The 21,192-nt window shown below is 47.5% G+C and overlaps 2 protein-coding genes across 2 annotated transcripts in view; both read right to left on the reverse strand.

Moving 5' to 3' along the window:
- NRTN (neurturin) overlaps positions 1–21,192 on the reverse strand; it is a 63,768-nt gene that overhangs the window by 32,568 nt on the left and 10,008 nt on the right. The window lies entirely within an intron of this gene.
- LOC148128590 (uncharacterized) overlaps positions 20,306–21,192 on the reverse strand; it is a gene marked incomplete at its 5' end in the record, with an annotated part of 2,061 nt that continues 1,174 nt past the window's right edge. Inside the window, 2 exon segments of the mRNA XM_087948783.1 lie at positions 20,306–20,337; positions 21,107–21,192. The exon segment at positions 21,107–21,192 is cut by the window's right edge and continues 625 nt beyond it. Of these exon segments, the coding sequence (XP_087804909.1) occupies positions 20,306–20,337; positions 21,107–21,192 (118 nt within the window).

The raw sequence follows: 21,192 nt of genomic DNA on the forward strand, positions 1-21,192 counted from the left end.
TTTAGTAGTTTTAGTTTTAGTTTTAGTTTTAGTTTTAGTTAGTTTTAGTTTTAGTTTTAGTTGTTTTAGTTTTAGTTTTAGTTTTTTTAGTTTTAGTTTTAGTTGTTTTAGTTTTATAGTTTTAGTTTTAGTTTTAGTTTATTGTCCTTGTACCTCGTACAATGAAATTAAATACCATCTTCAGTGTACATTATGATTGAAAATGAACACAAACACACATCCTTCACATTCCATACACTGAATTGAAAACCCCTGACATTGCATTAATATCGCACTATACAGTAGAATTCAATGGTAGCTATTGAATTCAATAGAAGCCCCATCCAACTGGGGAAGAGGGACCCCCAGGGATTCTACCGGTTCGCCCTGTTCATTAGGGGTACCGCTTCAGCATTAGCCCTTATGCCAAAGTACCCCAACTAAGAGATTCGATCCATGTTTCTCAAATCCTGGCTAGGAATTCTGGGAGTTGAAGTCCCCATGGTTTAAAAGCTGCCAGCTTTCAGGAACACTGGATTCAGGGTAAACAATTACTGGTTCACCCTGGTTCAAGTGAACCGGTAGCTAATTTTACCGTTTTTATCATTTTTTTTATGGCTGGTTCGGTGAATTGGCCCCACCCACCCTCTCCTGCACTATTCTGTCCTCAGTGAACCGATTGTTACACCGGTTGAATCGCACCCTGGGGACCCCCATTTCCAGGGATGGAAACCAACAGGAAGCCCCCTCCTCCTGCAAGCAGCTGATAGATTTTCCACCCCTCTACCCCCGCCCCAAGGGCAACATAAGTTTAGGGTCTCACACAGGGTTGATTAGGAGGGGACCCGAACAAGCCAGCATGGATATGAATAGCAGAAACCTGTTTAGCAAATGAAGACAGGCTCAGCCATCTCCTGGCCCTCCAAGTGCCTGGACAGCTGTGGGTATATCCAGCCCTCTACCCATCAATCTGGGACAGCCCACCCATAATCCCCAACCAGACTGGATTTTGGGTCTCCTGGACATCTCAATCTCGCACATTTTAAGGGCACCTGATTTGGGAGGTCGGGCTAACTCGGGATGGATGGCTTTAGATCCCATCGCCCTTCAGTGCCACCGTAAGCCGGGCCCAGGAAGCAGATGCAGGAGCCACTGCTCAGGGTTGGGTCACAGCCAGGGTGGGTACCAAGGAGGCAGGACGAAGCCACGGGGAGAGGTAGCCTGCATCGACTCAACCCATCCCATTTTGGGGAAGGATGTGACAAAAGGGACATGGTGGCTCCGTGGCTAAGATGCTGAGCTTGTCGATCAGAAAGCTCGGCAGTTCAGCGGTTCGAATCCCTAGCGCCGCATAACGGAGTGAGCTCCCGTTCCTTGTCCCAGCTTCGCCCAACCTAGCAGTTCGAAACCAGGTAAAATATGCAAGTAGAAAAATAGGGACCACCTTTGATGGGAAGAGTTCCGTGCGCCTTCGGCGTTTAGCCATGCCGGCCACATGACCACAGAGACGTCTTCGGACAGCGCTGGCTCTTCTTTGGCTTTGAAAAGGAGATGAGCATCGCCCCTTAGAGCCGGAAATGACTAGCATGGATGTGCGTAGAGAACCTTTCCCCAGAAGGACTTCATTGGCCGGAAGACCTTTGCCAAGGGCCGACAAGGGAGCCTCTCTGCCCTCAGGCAGAAGCAGGAAGGCCTGAAGGGGGCTTTCCAGCTGGCACTGCCCACCCCTCCCTCTTTCCAGGGGTAAGGGTGTCTTCCTTCAAGACCCCTTGCCAGGAAATTCCTTTCTGTTGATGTTTTCTCTTGTAAGATATTGACAAAATGCCTCAAAAGTTGAGGGTTCAACTTCAAGAACACCATTCAGCTTCTTCCTGGCAGGCGCCTGGGCACACCGGGGCTGCCAAAGCACAGTGCCAAGGGTGGCTTGCCAACACAGGTCTCAACCAGACTCCCAAAGCTTGCACCAGCTAATGGCATGGTTGGCATCCAGAGGGCACAAACCAGGCTGCCTTCTGCTCCGGGCTGTTACCACCACGCCTGCCGCCACTGCCAATGGCTCCCTTGGGGCAAGGCAGCTGTGACCGGGAGCTTCTCATTCTGGCTTATCAATTTCTGTGATTGATACAGCTGCCTAATTTGAACATGGCAACTCTGGGATGGCCGGTCACAAGCCACAGGGGGAGAAAAACCCACTTCCCATTAGAAACCAGAGGCTCCCAAAGAGGCGACCAGGATATGCTCTCGGGACCTCTTGCTCCTGGCCCCAACGCCAAGGATGAAAAAAACCTTTAAAAAAAAAAAGTCTTTCTGAAGATCAGCACAATCAAACCAGGAGACGGTGAATTCTAGCCCTGCTTTAGGCACGAAAGCCCGCTGGGTGACTTTGGGCCAATCACCAGGAGACGGTGAATTCTAATCCCGCCTTAGGCACGAAAGCCAATTGGGTGACTGTGGGCCAATCACCAGGAGACGGTGAATTCTAGTCCCGCCTTAGGCATGAAAGCCTGCTGGGTGACTTTGGGCCAATCACCAGAAGACAGTGAATTCTAGTCCCGCCTTAGGCACGAAAGCCTGCTGGGTGACTTTGGGCCAATCACCAGGAGATGGTGAATTCTAGTCCCGCCTTAGGCACGAAAGCCCGCTGGGTGACTGTGGGCCAATCACCAGGAGACAGTGAATTCTAGTCCCGCCTTAGGCACGAAAGCCTGCTGGGTGACTTTGGGCCAATCACCAGGAGACGGTGAATTCTAGTCCCGCCTTAGGCACGAAAGCCAATTGGGTGACTGTGGGCCAATCACCAGGAGACGGTGAATTCTAGTCCCGCCTTAGGCACGAAAGCCAATTGGGTGACTGTGGGCCAATCACCAGGAGATGGTGAATTCTAGTCCCGCCTTAGGCACAAAAGCCAGCTGGGTGACTTTGGGCCAATCACCAGGAGATGGTGAATTCTAGTCCCGCCTTAGGCACGAAAGCCCGCTGGGTGACTGTGGGCCAATCACCAGGAGACAGTGAATTCTAGTCCCACCTTAGGCACAAAAGCCAACTGGGTGACTTTGGGCCAATCACCAGGAGACGGTGAACGCTAGTCCTGTCTTAGGCATGAAAGCCAGCATTTTTATCTCTTAGGGGAGGGAGGGGGACAACCAGGTGCTAGCAAACTAGGTGCACAAGGGAAAGATTAGAACTCTACACCCTCAGAGTATTACTTGCAGAGCTTGGAAACTGGGCTGAGAACTGACCGACTCAATCTTATGGACTTTGCGGGTGGTCGGTTGTTCAGCTAACGCAAGCCTGGGTTGTTGAGCACCCCATCAGACGTTGCCTGGGTGTTGGAACTTTCAAGATCCAGGTTGTCCGTGCCTTTAGAGGGATCCGTTGCCACTTTGAACGGTCGCTAAGTGAGGACGACCTTTCCTGCAGCCCCCAATAGTTCCAGAAATAGGTTAAAACTGTTTTATTTCAAGACGTTTTTGGTCCAGGTTGGTTCACGGTGGTTTATCTTTGCATTCGGTGCTGATGGCTTTTCGTTATGAAAATTGTACTGATTTTACTTCTTCGTTATTATGGTTTCGGTTTTGGCTTTTGGGGGTGGGGGACTGGCTCCATGCCACCCCCAAGTTGGTGGATTGGGGTGGGTTAAAAGCACCATCTCCCTAAACAGCCCAACCCACTAACTCAGGGGTATCAAACTCAATTTCATTGAATTTTCATTTCATCAGGGCTGTGGTTCACCTTAAGGGGGGGGAACCAGGTGGGCGTGACCAACTGGGTGGGTGTGGCCAACTGGGGGCATGGCTAGTTTGACACCACTCCCCAAACCACTGGCATGTTTCCTCTTTGCTTTGGGTAGACCAGGACCAGTGGTGAAATGCTACCGGTTTGACGCAGTTCAGCCGAGCTGGTAGTTTTAAAAAGCCTCCAATGATCAGCTGAAAGGTGGAGAAAAAAAATCAACTATCGGCTGAGGGGATAAAGAAGAGAAAAGTGCAGGATCGGCCCTCCCACCCACCCCTGGCCTTTTCTGTTGTTGTGTGGTTTGCCAGAAGCAGGTGCGGATGGCTGAGATCTCGGAGAGCGAGGACTCAGATGAGGGGCCTGTGTGGGATGCGGCGATGGGGCCAGGACCATCAGGGATGGAGTGCTGCCTTCGGAGACGGTGGAGGCTGGCAGCAGTGAGGAAGAGGCCCCCGAGGAGCCTGTGCCCAATGCGTGTGTGCACAGGGCTGCTCGAAGGAAAGACCAGCTGCAGCAGCACAGGTGACTCAGGAGTAAGGCTGCAAGGGGATGACCCCTCCCATGAGGGATAAAAGCCAGCCTTCGTGGGTTGGCTTCTTTGCAGGAAGCAAAGAAGTTCTTGCATTTCAAGTCTTGTGGAAGTTCGGTCTATCCTGGTTTGTTTTCGGAGACTTTTGGCTTTGAATATTTCCTTGCACTTAATCTTGTGTTCTTGGCAGCCTTGCACAACCTTGCTCTTATCTGGGACAATTAGTTTTAATAGCGCTTTGCTGTGAATGAACAGAATTTACAGAGGCGCATTTAAAAGGTTTTGCTTTTATCTATGTTTTGCATTTGTTTGATTTGAACAAGGCTTGGGTCAGAACATCTTTAGCCTCTCAGCTGATCAGGGCTGCAGAGCCTCAGCTCGTGTTTGGAAAGCTGCACATGTGCGCATTAGGTGCATGCATGTACACACAAGGTGCACAATCACCGAACCAGTAGGGAAACTGGTAGAATCCCACCACTGACCAGGAGAGGCCCGTGGGCCAGATCTGACCACATCGCAAGCCAAATCCAGCCCCGTGGGCCTTGTTTTTGGCACCCCTGCACTAACTGATCAATCAAGGGGTTGACTGGGAAGAAAAATATCTTCTCACTGTACAAATTAAAATACTATTTATTTATTTCATTTTAATTTTATTTATTTATTTTGGTTTGTCAATTGCTTACAAGATAATAGGTATAAGTAAAAACATAGCTATGAATACATGGATACATATAAGAAAAATAAAAGAAATAAAAGAAACAATAGGACAGGGACGGTAGGCACGTTGGTGTGCTTATACACACCCCCTACAGACCTCTTAGGAAAGAGGTGAGGTCAATAGTAGACAATCTAAGGTTGAAGTTTTTGGGGTTTGGGGGAAAAAATCACAGAGTCAGGTAGAGTCTTCCAGACATTGACCACTCTCTTGCTGAAGTCGTATTTCCTGCAATCAAGTTTGGTGCGGTTTGAGTTTGTATCTATTGTGTGCTCTTGTGTTGTTATGGTTGAAGCTGAAGTATTCATTGACAGGTAAGTCATTGCAATGTATGATTTTATATACTATACTTAGATCGGACCGAAGGCGGCATAGTTCTAGGTTTTCTAGGTCTAGAATTTCAAGTCTGGTGGCATAAGGTATTCTATAACGAGTAGAGGAGTGGAGAACTCTTCTTGTGAAATATTTCTGGACTTTCTCCACTGTGTTAATATCAGATACGTAATGTGGGCTCCAGACTGATTTGTATACTTCTCTTAAGAGCCACCTGCTTAAATCAGATCTGGGCATTTTTATTTACCCTGGCCGCATCTGGGACACCTTTGGGACAACCAAGACTGAGAGTCTCTACCGATTGTACAAGGAGGCCAAATTCACTTAGTAACTATCTCACTTAGCATCAGAAATTTTGGGCTCAATTTGTGGTGATAAGACTAGCCGTATTTATCGGGAACGTTCAGGAGCTGACCGGAGTCAGCAATAAATCTCTAAAGAGGCTTTGCAGAGCTCTGTAACACACAAAACATAACACAACACAACACAATCTCCTTCTACCTGCCCCACCAAGCTGAGCTGCTCAAACTGCACCCCGAAATCCAGAGGGTGTCAGAGGTTCCAGCAATTGCCCTAATGAAATCACGAGCCTTGGGTCAAGCTTCGAAAGAATTCAAAAGATTTATTAGGAGCAACATGCTGGCATTAACCTAAATGAAGCCAACTCTGGCATATGTAATTAACAGTCACCTGTGACCCTGTTTCCCGCCTTCCCCTTCCCCGATGTGTCATCAATCATATTCTCCAATAAAGCACATCCACAACCTGGGTGTCATCAATCACATTCTCCAACGAAGGGTTTTCGTGATGTACGGCTCCTTCAGATTCCATCCCTTGTTCATGGCAACTCGAAAACAGGCATAGGAATGTTTTACGAGTTGACAGAGGGTGACCCCACGTGGCAGGACCTGATCCCCGCCCACTTATTAGGCATGCAAAATTATGCCATCCCAGCCGCCATCTTGATTTTCCTGTCTCTTTCCCAGAGACCTCTACGGGGCAGTCCTTCATTTAATGACCACGATCATGCACACACAGTTTCCGTTCACAGAGCCAGGCCACTGTGAAGCCCCCGTCCCCATTTTACAACCCATCCTGCTGCAGATGCTAAGTGAATCGCTGCCATTGTTAAGTGGGAAGCCTGGTTGTTAAGTGAATCTGACTTCCCCACCGGCGTGGGATCATAGAAGATAATCACACACAACCACCATGTGGGAAGGGCCCCCCCCCCTCACCCCCCAGAAGAACGAAGTATTTTGGGAAATATTTTTTTAAAAAAGGCAGAATATTATATTTCCCCAAAGGAGAAAATGGAGAAACGTGTTTTTAAAGGCAGAATGCAATGCCTCCCAGCGGATGCCAGCACTTAAGGAGATAAAGAACTTGCTGAAAAAGGAAGCCAACTATCCAGATGGCTCCATTCAGAAGCAAAGCAAATACTACAGGCTGAAGCCCATTCAAGACAGGATATTTCAAACTCCCTACAGCAAAAATTTGACAGCTAACAAAAGCAGAGCAATAGGATTAGAACAAGCACCCCTCAGCCAAGACCCAACACAGGAGGAAAGCCATTAGCCATAATAGGATTAACCCACGACCATTTGGCAGAAGACACAATCTCCTAAGGCAGGGAGGTCAAACTCAAGGCCCGGAAGCCAGATCAGGCCCACGAGGCCTGCCTGGAAACAGCGAAGGCCTGGCCTGTGGTGCCTCTGCCAGCAAAAACAGAGTTCGGAGGTGGGCGTGCACTCCCCGGGGCCCGTTTTTGGCCGCAATGGCCACCTGCAGACCTCTGCCAACGAAAACAAACTAAAAACAAAACAAAAGGAGAAATGTTTCCCCTTTTGCATCTGAGCATGCAAGAAGGGACAGGAAAGGAGAAAGGGAAAGAGGGAAGATGAAGAAAAAGAAGGAGAACAAAGAGGGAAGAAAAAACAAGAAAAGGAAGGAAGGCAGGAAGGAAGGAAGGAAGGAGAAAGAGAGGGAGGGAGGGAGGGAAGAAAGGCGGGAGGGAGGGGAAAAGGGAGGAAGAGGAGAGATTGGGGAAAAGGGAGGGAGGAAGGAGATGGATGAAAGAAGGAAGGAAGGAAGGAAGGAAGGAAGGAAGGAAGGAAGGAAGGAAGGAAGGAAGGAAGGAAGGAAGGAAGGAAGGAAGGAAGGAAGGAAGGAAGAGAGGGAGGGAGGGAAGAAGGGAGGGAGGAGGGAGGGGAAAAGGGAGGAAGGAAGGAGATGGGTGAAAAGAAGGAAGGAAAGAAGGAATGAAGGAATGAAGGAAGGAAGGAAGGAGAAAGAGAGGGAGGGAGGGAAGAAGGAAGGCGGGAGGGAGGGGAAAAGGGAGGAAGGAGAGAGATTGGGGAAAGGGAGGAAGGAAGGAGATGGATGAAAAGAAGGAAGGAAGGAAGGAGAAAGAGATGGGGGAGGGAAGAAGGAAGGCGGGAGGGAGGGGGAAAGGGAAGAAGGAGAGAGATTGGGGAAAGGGAGGAAGGAAGGAGATGGATGAAAGAAGGAAGGAAGGAAGGAAGGAAGGAAGGAAGGAAGGAAGGAAGGAAGGAAGGAGAAAGAGACGGGGGAGGGAAGAAGGAAGGCGGGAGGGAGGGGAAAAGGGAAGAAGGAATGAGATGGATGAAAAGAAGGAAGGAAGGAAGGAAGGAAGGTAGGAAGGAAGGAAGGAAGGAAGGAGAAAGAGAGGGAAGGAGGGAAGGAAGGCGGGGAGGGAGGGAAAAGGGAGGAAGGAGAGAGATTGGGGAAAAGGGAGGAAGGAAAGAAGGAAGGAATGAAGGAAGGAATGAAGGAAAAAGAGGGAGGGAGGGAAGAAGGAAGGCGGGAGGGAGGGGAAAAGGGAGGAAGGAAGGAGATGGGTGAAAAGAAGGAAGGAAAGAAGGAGAAAGAGAGGGAGGGAGGGAAGAAGGAGGGAGGAGAGAAGGGAGGAAGGAGAGAGATTGGGGAAAAGGGAGGAAGGAAGGAGATGGATGAAAAGAAGGAAGGAAGGAAGGAAGGAAGGAAGGAAAGAGAAAGAGAGGGAGGGAGGGAAGAAGGAAGGTGGAGGGAGGGGAAAGGGGAGGAAGGAGAGAGAATGGGGAGGAGGGAAGGAGGAAGGAGATGGATGAAAGGAAGGAAGGATTGAAGGAGATGGATGAAAAGTAGTAAGGTAGGTAAGTAGGAAGGAAGGGAGGAGGGAGGGAGGGAGGGAGATGGGAGGGGGAATGAAGGAAGAAAGGAAGGAAAGAATGGGAGGGAGGGAGGGGAGAGTATAATGTGAGGGAGGGTCTCAGGAAAGTCCTGCCTTAGCACTTGGCCACCACAGGTGCCTCCGACACATGTGAGCTGGCCACACCCACCCTGGCCATGCCCCCCTGCCCCCCCCCCCGAGGTCAAACACAACCTTGATGCGGCCCTGAATGAAAGGGAGTTTGACACCCATGTCCGAAGGGCTACTCAGACCTTAACACAAACCCACCTCTTGGCAGCACCCTTTCTAAAAACATCTAAAAATCCACGTACTCGTCAACCCAGTCGCTCCGCTGACCCAGAACTGCTGTTGCTTCAGATTCTCGTTCAACTTTCTTTCCAAACAGCCTCCATTTTATTTGATTCCCGGCTTGGACCTCCAACCAGGCATATATTTCCTTCCAACGGGTCATAAATAGAAGTCAGGGGCCCAGCGGCCGAATTTCAGTCCCGCAAAGAACGGCGTAAGTGTGAAAAAAAGCTTCGTAGATCCCTATTTTCAGCGCCGTTGTAAACTTCGAACGGTTGAAAGTCGAGAAGTCCTGATATCTATGTGGCCACTAAGGGCCGACGGGGACTTTGTGGCACTTAATCAATCCATTAAATTAATTACAACTTTAAAAAAAAAAAAAACACCTCACCCCACCAGACTCTGCGGGTTAAAGTTTAACGAATTTGTTCTTCCTTCTTGTTTCTTCTCTTAAAACAAAATTCTCTGATCGGAAAATAAATCCGTCCCCTTCCAAAGGAGCAAAGAAATATTTTTTTGTGGGGGGACGGACGGACTTGGGTTTGGTCATCTGTCCAGGTTCCCCGTTTCCTTTTTTTTTTTTTAGCCCAATTCAAGACACCTATTTTAACTTCCAAAGTCACCATCCGCTTGGAGGGGAGGGGGAAAAAAATAATAATAATCTCTTTTTCTTTTCTTTTCCAAAACCTGATCCAAGTTTTTGCAAAGCCCTTGGCCTGCTGTAGCCAGTGGAGTGAAATCTCCCTTTGATCGTCGTCCCAGCACCTCCGTCCTCCGCGGGGCTTGAAATAACTTGCATTTTTAAAAAATGATCCACGGTCTGCTTTCTTCCCTTCAACCCCCCCCCCCCCCCCGCTGGAAAAAATAAATGTCATATTTTAAATCCTGCCTCATGCGCTGCTGACCGTGTTCTCCTGCCAGGGAATTTGAATTGATGACCGATGGGGCAAAGGTGGGAAACAAAACAAAAAGTGGCCGGTCAATTGAAGGAAGGAATAAAAAATGGGAGGGAGGGAGGTTTGGAGATGCTGTGGGCGCTCTCTGGATACCAGTCAGCCAGGGCTCCCCGAGGGTTGGCCAGGCTGGCTGAGGCTTCTGGGACTTGTGGTCTGCCAACCCGACTGGTAGGAACTGAGCTGACTGTCCAATGAGACAAGTGGGAATTGTGGCCGCCGTGTTAGGCTCTCTCCCACCACCAAGTGAGATTCTGGTCCTCCAGATTCTGACTAAATAACAGAGTCAAACTGAAACCAGTGCCGAAGGAGAGAGGGAGGGAGGAGGGAGGGAGGAAGGAAAAGGGAGAAGAGAGATATGGGAAGGAAGGAAGGAAGGAAGGAAGGAAGGAAGGAAGGAAGGAAGGAAGGAAGGAAGGAAGGAGGGAAGGAAGGAGGGAAGGAAGGAAGGAGAGGTGGGAAGGAGGGTGGGATGAAGGGAAGGAGGGAGAGAGGGAAGGAAGGAGGGAGGGAGGGAGGAAGAAGGAAGGAAAAAGGAAAAGGAAGGGGAGGGAGGGAGGAAAATGGATGGAGGGAGGGTGGAAAGAAAGGAAGAAGGGAGGAAAGAAGGAAGGAGGGAGGGAAGGAAGAAGAAGGAAGGGAGGAAAGGAAGGATGGGAAGGAAGGAGAGGGGAGCAAGGGAGGGAGGAAAATGGAGGGAGGGAGGGTGGAAGGAAAGGAAAGGAAGGAAGAAGGAAGGAAAGAAGGAAAGAAGGAAGGAAGGAGGGAGGGAAGGAGGAAGAAGGAAGGAGGGAGGGAGGGAGGAAGAAGGAAGGAAAAAGGAAAGAAGGAAGGGGAGGGAGGGTGGAAAGAAAGGAAGAAGGGAGGAAAGAAGGAAGGAGGGAGGGAAGGAAGGAGAAGGAAGGGAGGAAAGGAAGGACGGGAAGGAAGGAGAGGGGAGCAAGGGAGGGAGGAAAATGGAGGGAGGGAGGGTGGAAGGAAAGGAAAGGAAGGAAGAAGGAAGGAAAGAAGGAAAGAAGGAAGGAAGGAGGGAGGGAAGGAGGAAGAAGGAAGGAGGGAGGGAGGGAGGAAGAAGGAAGGAAAAAGGAAAGAAGGAAGGGGAGGGAGGGAGGGAGGGTGGAAAGAAAGGAAGAAGGGAGGAAAGAAGGAAGGAGGGAGGGAAGGAAGGAGAAGGAAGGGAGGAAAGGAAGGACGGGAAGGAAGGAGAGGGGAGCAAGGGAGGGAGGAAAATGGAGGGAGGGAGGATGGAGGGAAAGGAAAGGAAGGAAGAAGGAAGGAGGAAGAAGGAAGGAGAGGGAGGGAGGAAAATGGAGGGACGAGAGGGGAGCAAGGGAGGGAGGGAGGGAATTACTTTGCTTAAACCTTTCAAGAGGAACCTGGGGAAGGGAGAGGAAGGGAGGGGAAGACCTGTCCAGGGACCCCTGAAGCCCCCAGACCGCGTCCCCTGGGATTGAGCAGTCGCTCTCCTTTTCCTGCCCGCTGACTGAGGATTAGAGGTTGGGAACAAAACGCCCTTTAGAAACGGCAGCTTCTCCGGCTTGGCCTTTCCCTGCTCCAGAGGCGAGCAGAAAGTGAGTCGTATATTCTGCATTTCTTGCTGCTTCCATACAAACTTTCCCTGCAAGGCCACCATGATGACCAACGTTAGAAAAATAGAAGAAGAAGAAGGAGGAGGAGGAGGAGGAGGAGGAGGAAGAGGAGGAGGAGGAGGAGGAGGAAGAGGAAGAAGAGGAGGAAGAGGAAGAAGAAGAGGGGAGGAAGAGGAAGAAGAGGAGGAGGGGAGGAGGGGGGAGGAAGAGGAAGAAGAGGAGGAGGAGGGGATGAGAAGGAGGAGGAAGAGGAGGAGGAGGAAAAGGAAGAGGAGGAAGAGGAAGAGGAAGAGGAAGAGGAAGAGGAGGAGGAGGAGGAGGAGGAGGAGGAGGAGGAGGAGGAGGAGGAAGAAGAAGAAGAAGAAGAAGAAGAAGAAGAAGAAGAAGAAGAAGAAGAAGAAGAAGAAGAAGAAGAAGAAGAAGAAGAAGAAGAAGAAGAAGAAGAAGAAGAAGAAGAAGAAGTTCATCAGTCTGGAATCCTTATCACGTATGTGATATTAACACAATTGAGAAAGTCCAGAAGTATTTCACAAGAAGAGTTCTCCACTCTTCTACCCGTTATAGAATACCTTACGCCACCAGACTCGAAATTCTAAAACTAGAAAACCTCGAATTACGCCTGTCTTGGTCCGACTTAAGCATGGTATATAAAATCATACATTGCAATGTCCTACCTGTCAATGAATACTTCAGCTTTAACCATAACAACACAAGAGCACACAACAGATACAAACTCAAAGTAAACCGCACCAAACTTGATTGCAGGAAATACGACTTCAGCAATAGAGTGGTCAATGTCTGGAATACTCTACCCGACTCTGTAGTCTCTTCCCCAAACCCCAAAAACTTTAACCTTAGACTGTCTACTATTGACCTCACCCTTTCCTAAGAGGCCTGTAGGGGGCGTGCATAAGCGCACCAACGTGCCTACCGTCCCTGTCCTATTGTTTCTCTTATTCTTTTATTTTTCTTATATGTACCCATTTCATATATTCACAACTATGTATACACTTGTACTTATTATCTTGTAAACAATTGACAAATCAAATAAATAAATAATAAATAAATAAAAGAAAAGAAAAGAAAAAGAAAGGAAAGCTGATGGCGGAGTGTCGTGCCCAGAAAAAGCAATGTTTGCTGCGAACCTTCCCCAAAAAGTAATAAAAATAATAATAACCTTCTGATCCAACAAACTGAATCTTTTTCTTTTTCTTTTTTTTTGCAAAAGTGGGATATTAGACAATCCCTTGGAACGGATGGATTCCCTCGCCCTGCAGCCAGAGACCCTTGCGATTCAGTGGACAATGTGGAGGGGGGGGTCCAGCCCCCACTGAAACTGAAGGGGCCCCCCACCCTCTCCCCACGAAGGGGGGGGGGAATCAAGGCCCTTTGGGGGGGAAATTCCCCAACATTTTCAGAGCCTTCGGACTGTTTTGTTTTGGGATAATTGGCTGCAAGGTAGACCCCAAATAGACTGGTGAAATGAAAGGTTATGGTGTGGTGAAATAATTTGGTATGAAGAGGCATAACTATGTATACTTATGTATAAATACGTCAGTAGCCACGTAAATATATGAAAATATAACATAAATCAAATGTAAAATGATTGAAATAAGATTTAATAATATTCTACATACTTAAGAATATGTCAAAGTGAGTGAACGCTGCTGCTAATCTGCTGCAATGAATGGAAATATGTTTTTAATTGTAGAATTTGTTTAATAAAGTTTTTTAAATGTTAAAGAAAAAGAAAAGAAACTGAACCCCTCCCCCCTGAAGGAGGGGCTCAAGGCCCTTTCAGGGATAAACTCCCCACTGTTGTCCGAGCATTCGGACTGTTTTTTGCAACGTAAGGATGAAACTCCCCCGCCTGCAAACACGAGACATCCTCAACTTTGAATACCACCTTTACTCAAGGCCAGGCCCTCCAGTGCCCCCCTTCTTGGATTCCAGGGCCCATCATCCTGCTCCAGGGCCACGAGAACCAAGCTGCAAAATTAATTCTCTAACCTTTTTCCAACACCTCGGTGCATGTCACCTCCGGAGGTTTACAGGTAATCTTCAATGTACGACAGGTGGCGTGGCGTTCAAAGTTACGACAGAGCCCCCACAGCAAAGGTGCTTTCATCCCAGATCTGACGTTCTTACACTCCATCCTACACACACAGACACACACAGATGCACACACCCAGAGGGCTGCATCTGGCAGCATTACGAGTTTTTCCAATCTGACAAGTGAATATTTCATTTATATGGAATGGAATGGCACGGAATGGAACAAAACAGAACAGAACAGAATAGAACAGAATTATAGAATGGAATGGAATGGAATGGAATGGAATGGAATGGAATGGAATGGAATGGAATAGAATAGAATAGAATAGAATAGAATAGAATAGAATAGAATAGAATAGAACAGAACATCGGAATAAAAATAGAATAGAATATAGAATATAGAATAGAATAGAATAGAATAGAATAGAATAGAATAGAATAGAATAGGATAGGATAGGATAGAATAGAATAGAATATAGAATATAGAATATAGAATATAGAATATAGAATATAGAATATAGAATATAGAATGGAATGGAATGGAATGGAATGGAATGGAATAGAATAGAATAGAATAGAATAGAATAGAATAGAATAGAATAGAATAGAATGCAACGCAACGCAACGCAACGCAATACAATACAATAGCAAGAATAGCCAACACCCCAGAAGACAAACTCAGGATCCAAAGAGATCATGTCACTCTTGAAAAATGGGTCTTCAACCTTGACCACTTTAAGCCTTGTGGACTTCCACTCCGAGAATTCCTGAGCTAATATGACTGGAGGAGGAGGAATTCTGGGAGTGGAAGTCCACAAGTCTTAAAGTGGCCAAGGTTGGAGACCTCTGATCTTGAACAATGGGCCCTATCCAACAACATGACATTTAACGGGGAGAAAAGCAAGGCTTTACATTTAGGCAGGTATATAATCAAAGGTATAAGTATAGATTAGGCGAGACCTGGCTCAAAAACAGGAACTAAGAAAAGGACCTTGGACTCCTAGAGGACGACCCCTTAAACAGGAGCCAGCCTTGTGCAGCAGCAGCCCAAAAAAGCTAAGACAATCCTGGGTTGTACAAACAGAAGCATAGAATCCAGATCACCTGAAGTCTTAGTGCCGCTTTATCAAACCCAAGTAAGGCCACGCCTGGAATACTGCAACTAATTTTGGTCACCATTATACCAAAGAGAGGCTGAGACTTTGGAAAAAGTGCAGAGAAGAGCAACTAAGAGGATTTGAAGGCCTGGAGGCTAAAAACATACATTGCAGGATTTGGGTTCGGCCAGTCTAGAGGAAAGAAGGACTAGGGGCAGAGGTGGGATGAACCGGTAGCAGAAATTTGGAGTAGTTGGGAGAACCGGCCAATCCCACCTCTGACTGGCCCCGTCCCCATCTATTCCCTGCATCCCAGCTGATCGGCTGGGTCTCCTTTGGTTGCCCTGCACAGGAGAACGGAGCTGGAAAGCAGGTTAGTGGGTGGGGAGGGAAAGGGGATTTTGCAGTATATCCTTCCCCTGCCACGCCCACCAAGCCACGCCCAAGCCATGCTGACAGAACCAGTAGTAAAAAAAAATTGAATCCCACTACTGACCGGGGTGACAGGACAGCAGTCTTCCGGCATTTGAGGGGCTGCCCCAAAGAAGAGGCAGTCAAGCTATTCTCCAAAGCACCTGAAGGCAGGAGAAGAAGCAACAATGGATGGAAACTAATCCAGGAGAGAAGCAACCTAGAACTAAGGAGAAACTTCTTAACAGTGAAGACAATTAACCAGTGGAACAGCTTGCCACTAGGAATTGTGGGCACTCCAATACTGGAGGTATCTAAGAAGAGACTGGATAGTCGGGGGGGGTGGACTAGGTGGTCTCCAGGGTCTCTTCCAGCTTCTCTTCTATCGTTTATTCCCTCTTCCCTTCCATGTCATCAAGAAGAGAACGGACCAGTGGAAAAGGATAGGGTTTCCTGCTTGAGCAGGGGGTTGGACCAGATGACCTCCAAGGGCCCTTCCAAGTCTTGTTATTCTCCTTCTCACCTCTCTCCAAAAAAGGACCGCTCACCTGTGTGGCTGGATTTAATCACGGCCCATCCATCCCACTCGGCTGCCTCTTCCTACGTCTACCAGCCCCCCCTCCCCCACCCTTCCCGTTCCCCCTCCCCGGCATATATTTTTTTAAGCACCCCCCCCAAGCACCAATCACACCCCGGCCTGCTGTAAACATGGTTGGTTTCACAGCAATAAGGAAGCAGAGCCAACGGGATCCGTGAAAGTTTCAAACATCTGTGGAACAAATGAGGAAGGGCTGCTTCCAGATGTTTTTCCACCAAGAGCCGCCCCTCCCCGGCTCAGTTTTCCCCCTGCCCCCCCCCTCCCCGTGCATCGCCTGATATTTGGGCAGGAGGAGGTGTAGAATTTAGAATAGACTAGAGATGGAAGGGACCTTGGAGGTCATCTAGTCCAGCCCCTTGCCCCACGGATGGGGCACTCATAATGGCTGAAGGCAAAGCTGTTCCACTGGTTAATTGTCCTCCCTGTTAGGAAATTCCTCCTTAATTCCATGTTGCTTCTCTCCTGGGTTAGTTTCCATCCACTATTCCTTGTCTGGCCTTCGGGTGCGTTGGAGCATAGCTTGACCCCACCCTCTTCTTTGGGGCAGCCCCTCAAATATTGGAAGGCTGCTATCCTGTCACCCCTAATTCTTCTTTTCTTTAGACTGGCCAAACCCAAATCCTGCAACCATTCTTCATATGTTTTTATCTCCAGGCCTTTAATTTATTTGTTTGTTTGTTTGTTTGTTTGTTTATTATTTATTTATTTATTTATTTATTTATTTATTTATTTATTTATTTATTCATTCATTCATTTATTGTCAATTGCTCACAAGATAATACGTATAAGTAAAAACATAGCCATGAATACATGGATACATATAAGAAAAATTAATATATAAAAGAAACAATAGGACAGGGACGGTAGGCACATTGGTGCGCTTATGCACGCCCCCTACAGACCTCTTAGGAAAGGGGTGAGGTCAACAGTAGACAGTCTAAGGTTAGAGTTTTTGGGGTTTGGGGAAGAAACCACAGAGTCCGGTAGAGGATTCCAGACATTGACCACTCTCTTGCTGAAGTCGTATTTCCTCCAATCAATTTTGGTGCGATTAACCTTGAGTTTGTATCTATTGTGTGCTCTTGTGTTGTTATGGTTGAAGCTGAAGTATTCATTGACAGGTAGGACATTGCAATGTATGATTTTATATACTATACTTAGATCAGACCGAAGGCGGCATAGTTCCAGGTTTTCTAGGTCTAGAATTTTAAGTCTGGTGGCAAAAGGTATTCTGCAACGAGTAGAGGAGTGGAGAACTCTTCTTGTGAAATATTTCTGGACTTTCTCAACTGTGTTAATATCAGATACGTAATGTGGGTTCCAGACTGATGAGCTGTATTCAAGTATTGGTCTAGCAAATGTTTTGTATGCTCTCGTTAGTAGTATAATATTACCAGAGAAAAAGCTACGCAGGATTAGGTTAACAACTCTTAACGCCTTTTTGGCTATGTAGTTACAGTGGGCTCTAGCACTTAGATCATTAGAGGTGAGTATTCCAAGATTAGTTGAGATTAATCATCTTAGTTGCTCTTCTCTATCCTTTTTTCCGATGTCTCAACATCTTTTTTTGTAATATGGTGACCAAAACTGGATGCAATATTCCTTACTAAAACTTTATAAAGCGATGCTAATACTCCACCTGATTTTGATTCTATGCCTCTGTTTATAAAACCAAGGATTGTATTTGCTTTGGCTGCTGCCACACACAGCTGGCTCACGTTGAAAGGATCGTCCACTGGGATTCCAAGGTGCCTTTCGTAGTTCCTGTTTCTGAGCCTAATCTAATACTGCTATCATGTCACCCCTATTCCTTCTTTTCTTGAGACCAACCAAACCCAAATCCTGCAGCTGTTCTTCGTGTATTTTAGACTCCAGGCCTTTGATCCTCTTAGTTGCTCTTCTCTGCACTTTTACCAAAGTCTCAACATCTTTTTCATAGAATGGTGACCAAAATTGGTTGCAGTATTCCAGGTGTGGCCTTACGAAAGGATTTATAAAGTGGTACTCAGTGGTGAGATTCAAATAATTTAACAACCAGTTCTCTGCCTTAATGATTTCTTCCAAAACCAGTTCACCAAACTGCTCAGAAAGTTAACAACCAGTTCGCACAAACTGGTGCGAACCGGCTGAATCCCTCCACTGCTAATACTCCATCTGATCTTGATTCCATGGCTCTATTTATACAACCCAGGATTGCATTGGCTTTTTTGGCGGCGGCTGCTGTGTTGCCGCCAAGTCAGCTGCCCAACGGATCATTTCCCCCTCCCCCAAGGCCAAAGGGGGCCAAGCCGAGACTGCGGGAGACACGGAAACCCTCAGCAAAAGCCGGTTTGTGCCAGCTGCTAAGCCACGATAAGATAGCTTGTTGCTTCAGGAGCTGATCCAGGCTGAACAAGTTGTGAGAATGCCGCCAATGGGGGCTTCTTTAGGGCTTCGCAAAAGGTGTCAATTCCCCTGTTCATTTAACTCTCAGGCCCGTTATCCAGGCAGCCCTTAAAACCATTCCTTTAGCGACAATTTGAAGTTACAAACAGGACTGGAAAAAAGTGACTTACGGCTGCTTTTCACACTTACAACCGTTGCGGCATCTCCAGGGTCACCTGATCAAAATCTGGGCCCTTGGCAACTGACTCGTATTTACGATGGTCGCCGTGTCCTGGAGTCACGCGATCCGCTTTTGAGACCTCCTGACAAGCAAAGTCCGTGGGGAAACCAGATTCATTTAATGACCGTGTTGCTAACTTAACAGCCGCAGTGATTCCCTAAACCATGGTGGCAAGAGAGGTTGTAAATCGGTCAAAAGTTCCTCTAACAACTGTCTCACTTTAGCAGTAGAAATTTTTGACTCCATTAGGGCCGTAAGGCGAGGACTCCCTGTTCGTGGCAGCGGTGAAAGTACCAGGCTAGAAACCAGGAGATCTTAGTTCGAGTCCTGCCTTAGGCATGAAGCCAGCTGGGGGAATCTTTCGGCCAGCCACTCTCTCTCAGCCCTAGCAAGGAGGCAATGACAAACCACTTTTGAGAAACCTTGCCAAGGAAATCATAGGGGCTTATTATCCAGGCCGTCTCCAGGGGTCAAAAATGGACTCAATTCAGTGGTAAGATTCAAATTTTGGTCACCACACTATAAAAAAAAGTTGGGACTCTAGAAAAAGTGCAGAGAAGAGCAACCAGGATGATGAGGGGACTGGAGGCTAAAACATACGAAGAACGGTTGCAGGAACTGGGCTTGGCTAGTCTAGGGAAGAGAAGGACCAGGGGAGACAGGAGAGCATCTTCCAATATTTGAGGGGCTGCCCCAGAGAGGAGGAGAAAGGGGTCAAGCTATTTTCCAAAGCACCTGAAGGACAGACAAGGAATAATGGATGGAAACTGATCCAAGGAGAGATTCAACCTGGAAATAAGGAGAAGAAATTTTCTGACAAGGAGAACAATCGACCAAGTTGCCTTCAGAAGATGCGGGAGCTTCATCCCTGGAAGATTGCACGGCCCTCTGTCAGAAATGGTGTAGGGTCTCCTGCTTGGGTGGGGGGTGGAGGGGGTGGACTAGATGACCTACAAGGTCCCTTACGATTATCTGTTATCTGTTAAATTGTTATACCACCGGTTCGGAGGCCAATCAGCTGAGAGGATAAAGCAGGGTCTCAACCTTGGTGCGTTAAGCCTGGAGGACTTCAACTCCCAGAATTCCCCAGCCAGCTTTGCTGGCTGGGGAATTCTGGGAGTTGAAGTCCTCCAGGCTTAACGTTACCAAGGTTGGAGACCCCTGGGATAAAGAACAAAAAAGCAGATTGGCTGATGGGAGGGCCAATCCTGTGCTTTTCTCTTCTTTCTCCCGTCAGATGATCGTAGGAGGCTTTTTTTTTTACTACCGGTTCGGTCAAACCGGTCCGAACCAGTAGCATACAACCATTGAATTATACCCATTTTACTAACACAAGGCTGATTTTTTTTTAAAAAAAAGAAAAAGGCATGAAAGAAAGGCCTTCCCATCACCTGAAGGCCCCTAGAACTTGCATGGTCAGTGACAGTCTACCTCAGATGACAGAAGGCCGCTTTTTTCCCCCCCTCACAATTTTGCATTGGCCTCCTGTTGACAAAACGGACGCTGGGAAACCAGTACAGTTGGAACTGGGCTGGTGGGGGGTGATGTGGAGGTTGGAGAGCTCGCCCTCTTCCTGAAGGCATCTGTCTTAATACCCCTTTGTAAAGCTTTAGTAAAGCCACACCTGGAACACTCTGCATACAGTTTTGCTCACCACGTTACGAAAAGAAAAAAAGAATAAAAGATGTGGAGACTTTTGGAAAAAGTGCAAAGAAGAGCAACTAAGATGCAATAAAATCCGATAAAAACATCCAACCTCAACTTTTACACTTTTACATCATGGTATAAACTAGCCGTTTCTACAACCACAAACCTATCTAATCGGTAAAACCTAAAACCAACGTTGCTTTTTTTTCCCTCTCACTTCAAGCACAAAGTCCAGAAACGGTTTCCAAGTAAAAACAAAAAGATTTGCATTTCTTTTTTTCCTTCCTTGGACCAAAGCCTTCTCTGCTAACTCCATAAAACTTTGGCGGCCCTTCATCCATGGCACGGATCGAAACATCCTTCCATTTTTGTGTATAGTCTCGCTGCCATCAAAATATATGACCTATGGGTTGGACTAGATGACCTACAAGGTCCCTTCCAACTCTGTTAACCTGTAACCTGCCATCAAAGTTCGTACTTTTTTTTTCCTCCCAAGTCTTTTTTCTATTAAACCCAGAAGAAAAGTTTCTGGGGTTCAAGGGATATTCACTTTGAGAATCTTGCATATTAAGATGCGAATCCTACTCCAATATTTCTTTATCACACGTCCATCCTGAGGGATTAAAAGTTCCCGTCTTTAGACCATGGGGGCTGCAAAATACCCAAAGTCTCCTCTTTGTAATTTTGAAACCCATCCCTGTTCCTCCCCCTCCCGAGATATTTTAAGCCCCACGGCCATTGCCTGCTGGTCTTCCGTCCATCCTTCCACCCTCGGTTTCCCAACAATGTCCTGGCAGCCCTGCCTGGCTTTCTCTTCGAAGCATAAACGCAATTCTTCTGTCCCTGCTTGTTTGAATTAGCTCCTTCCGTGATTTCGTTTTCATTCGGGATGCCAATGGCTGCTTCTTGGAGGTCAGGGGCCTCCCCCCAAGAAAGGGAAGGGAGAGGCCTGGGCCCCCCCCCCCCCGCAACAGCCCCACAGCCTCCCCTGACCGGGTGCCCTCTTTAATATCATGGCCCCCCCATAGGCTGCCCGACTTTTAACCTGGGATTTGTACTCCTCTTGCCTCCTATTTTAAACTTGAAATGTTCCGTTTTTATGTTTCTTAACATTTGTGCACGGTGAGGGAGGCGGTCGGTCTCCAAATAGGATGGATAGATGATGACAGATTAGAAAGAGACACAGAGAGACAGACAGACAAGGTAGGTGATTGGAGAGAGAGAGGCAGACACGATAGATAGATGAAGATAGATAGGGGTGGGTGGGTGGTGGATGGATGGATGGATGGATGGAAATATATGATAGACAGATGGAAGGAAGGATGGAGGTATGGGTGGAGAGAGAGAGAGATGGGTGGGTAGGTGGTGGTGAGTGGATGGACGGGTGGAGAGAGAGAGATGATAGATAGATAGATAGATAGATAGATAGATAGATAGATAGATAGATAGATAGATAGAGGGATGGATA

The sequence above is a fragment of the Notechis scutatus genome, unplaced genomic scaffold (genome assembly GCF_049901735.1).
Source record: "Notechis scutatus isolate UNSWTSFEM ecotype Mainland unplaced genomic scaffold, rNotScu1.2 NSCUSCF19, whole genome shotgun sequence".
NCBI classification, from domain to species: domain Eukaryota; kingdom Metazoa; phylum Chordata; class Lepidosauria; order Squamata; family Elapidae; genus Notechis; species Notechis scutatus.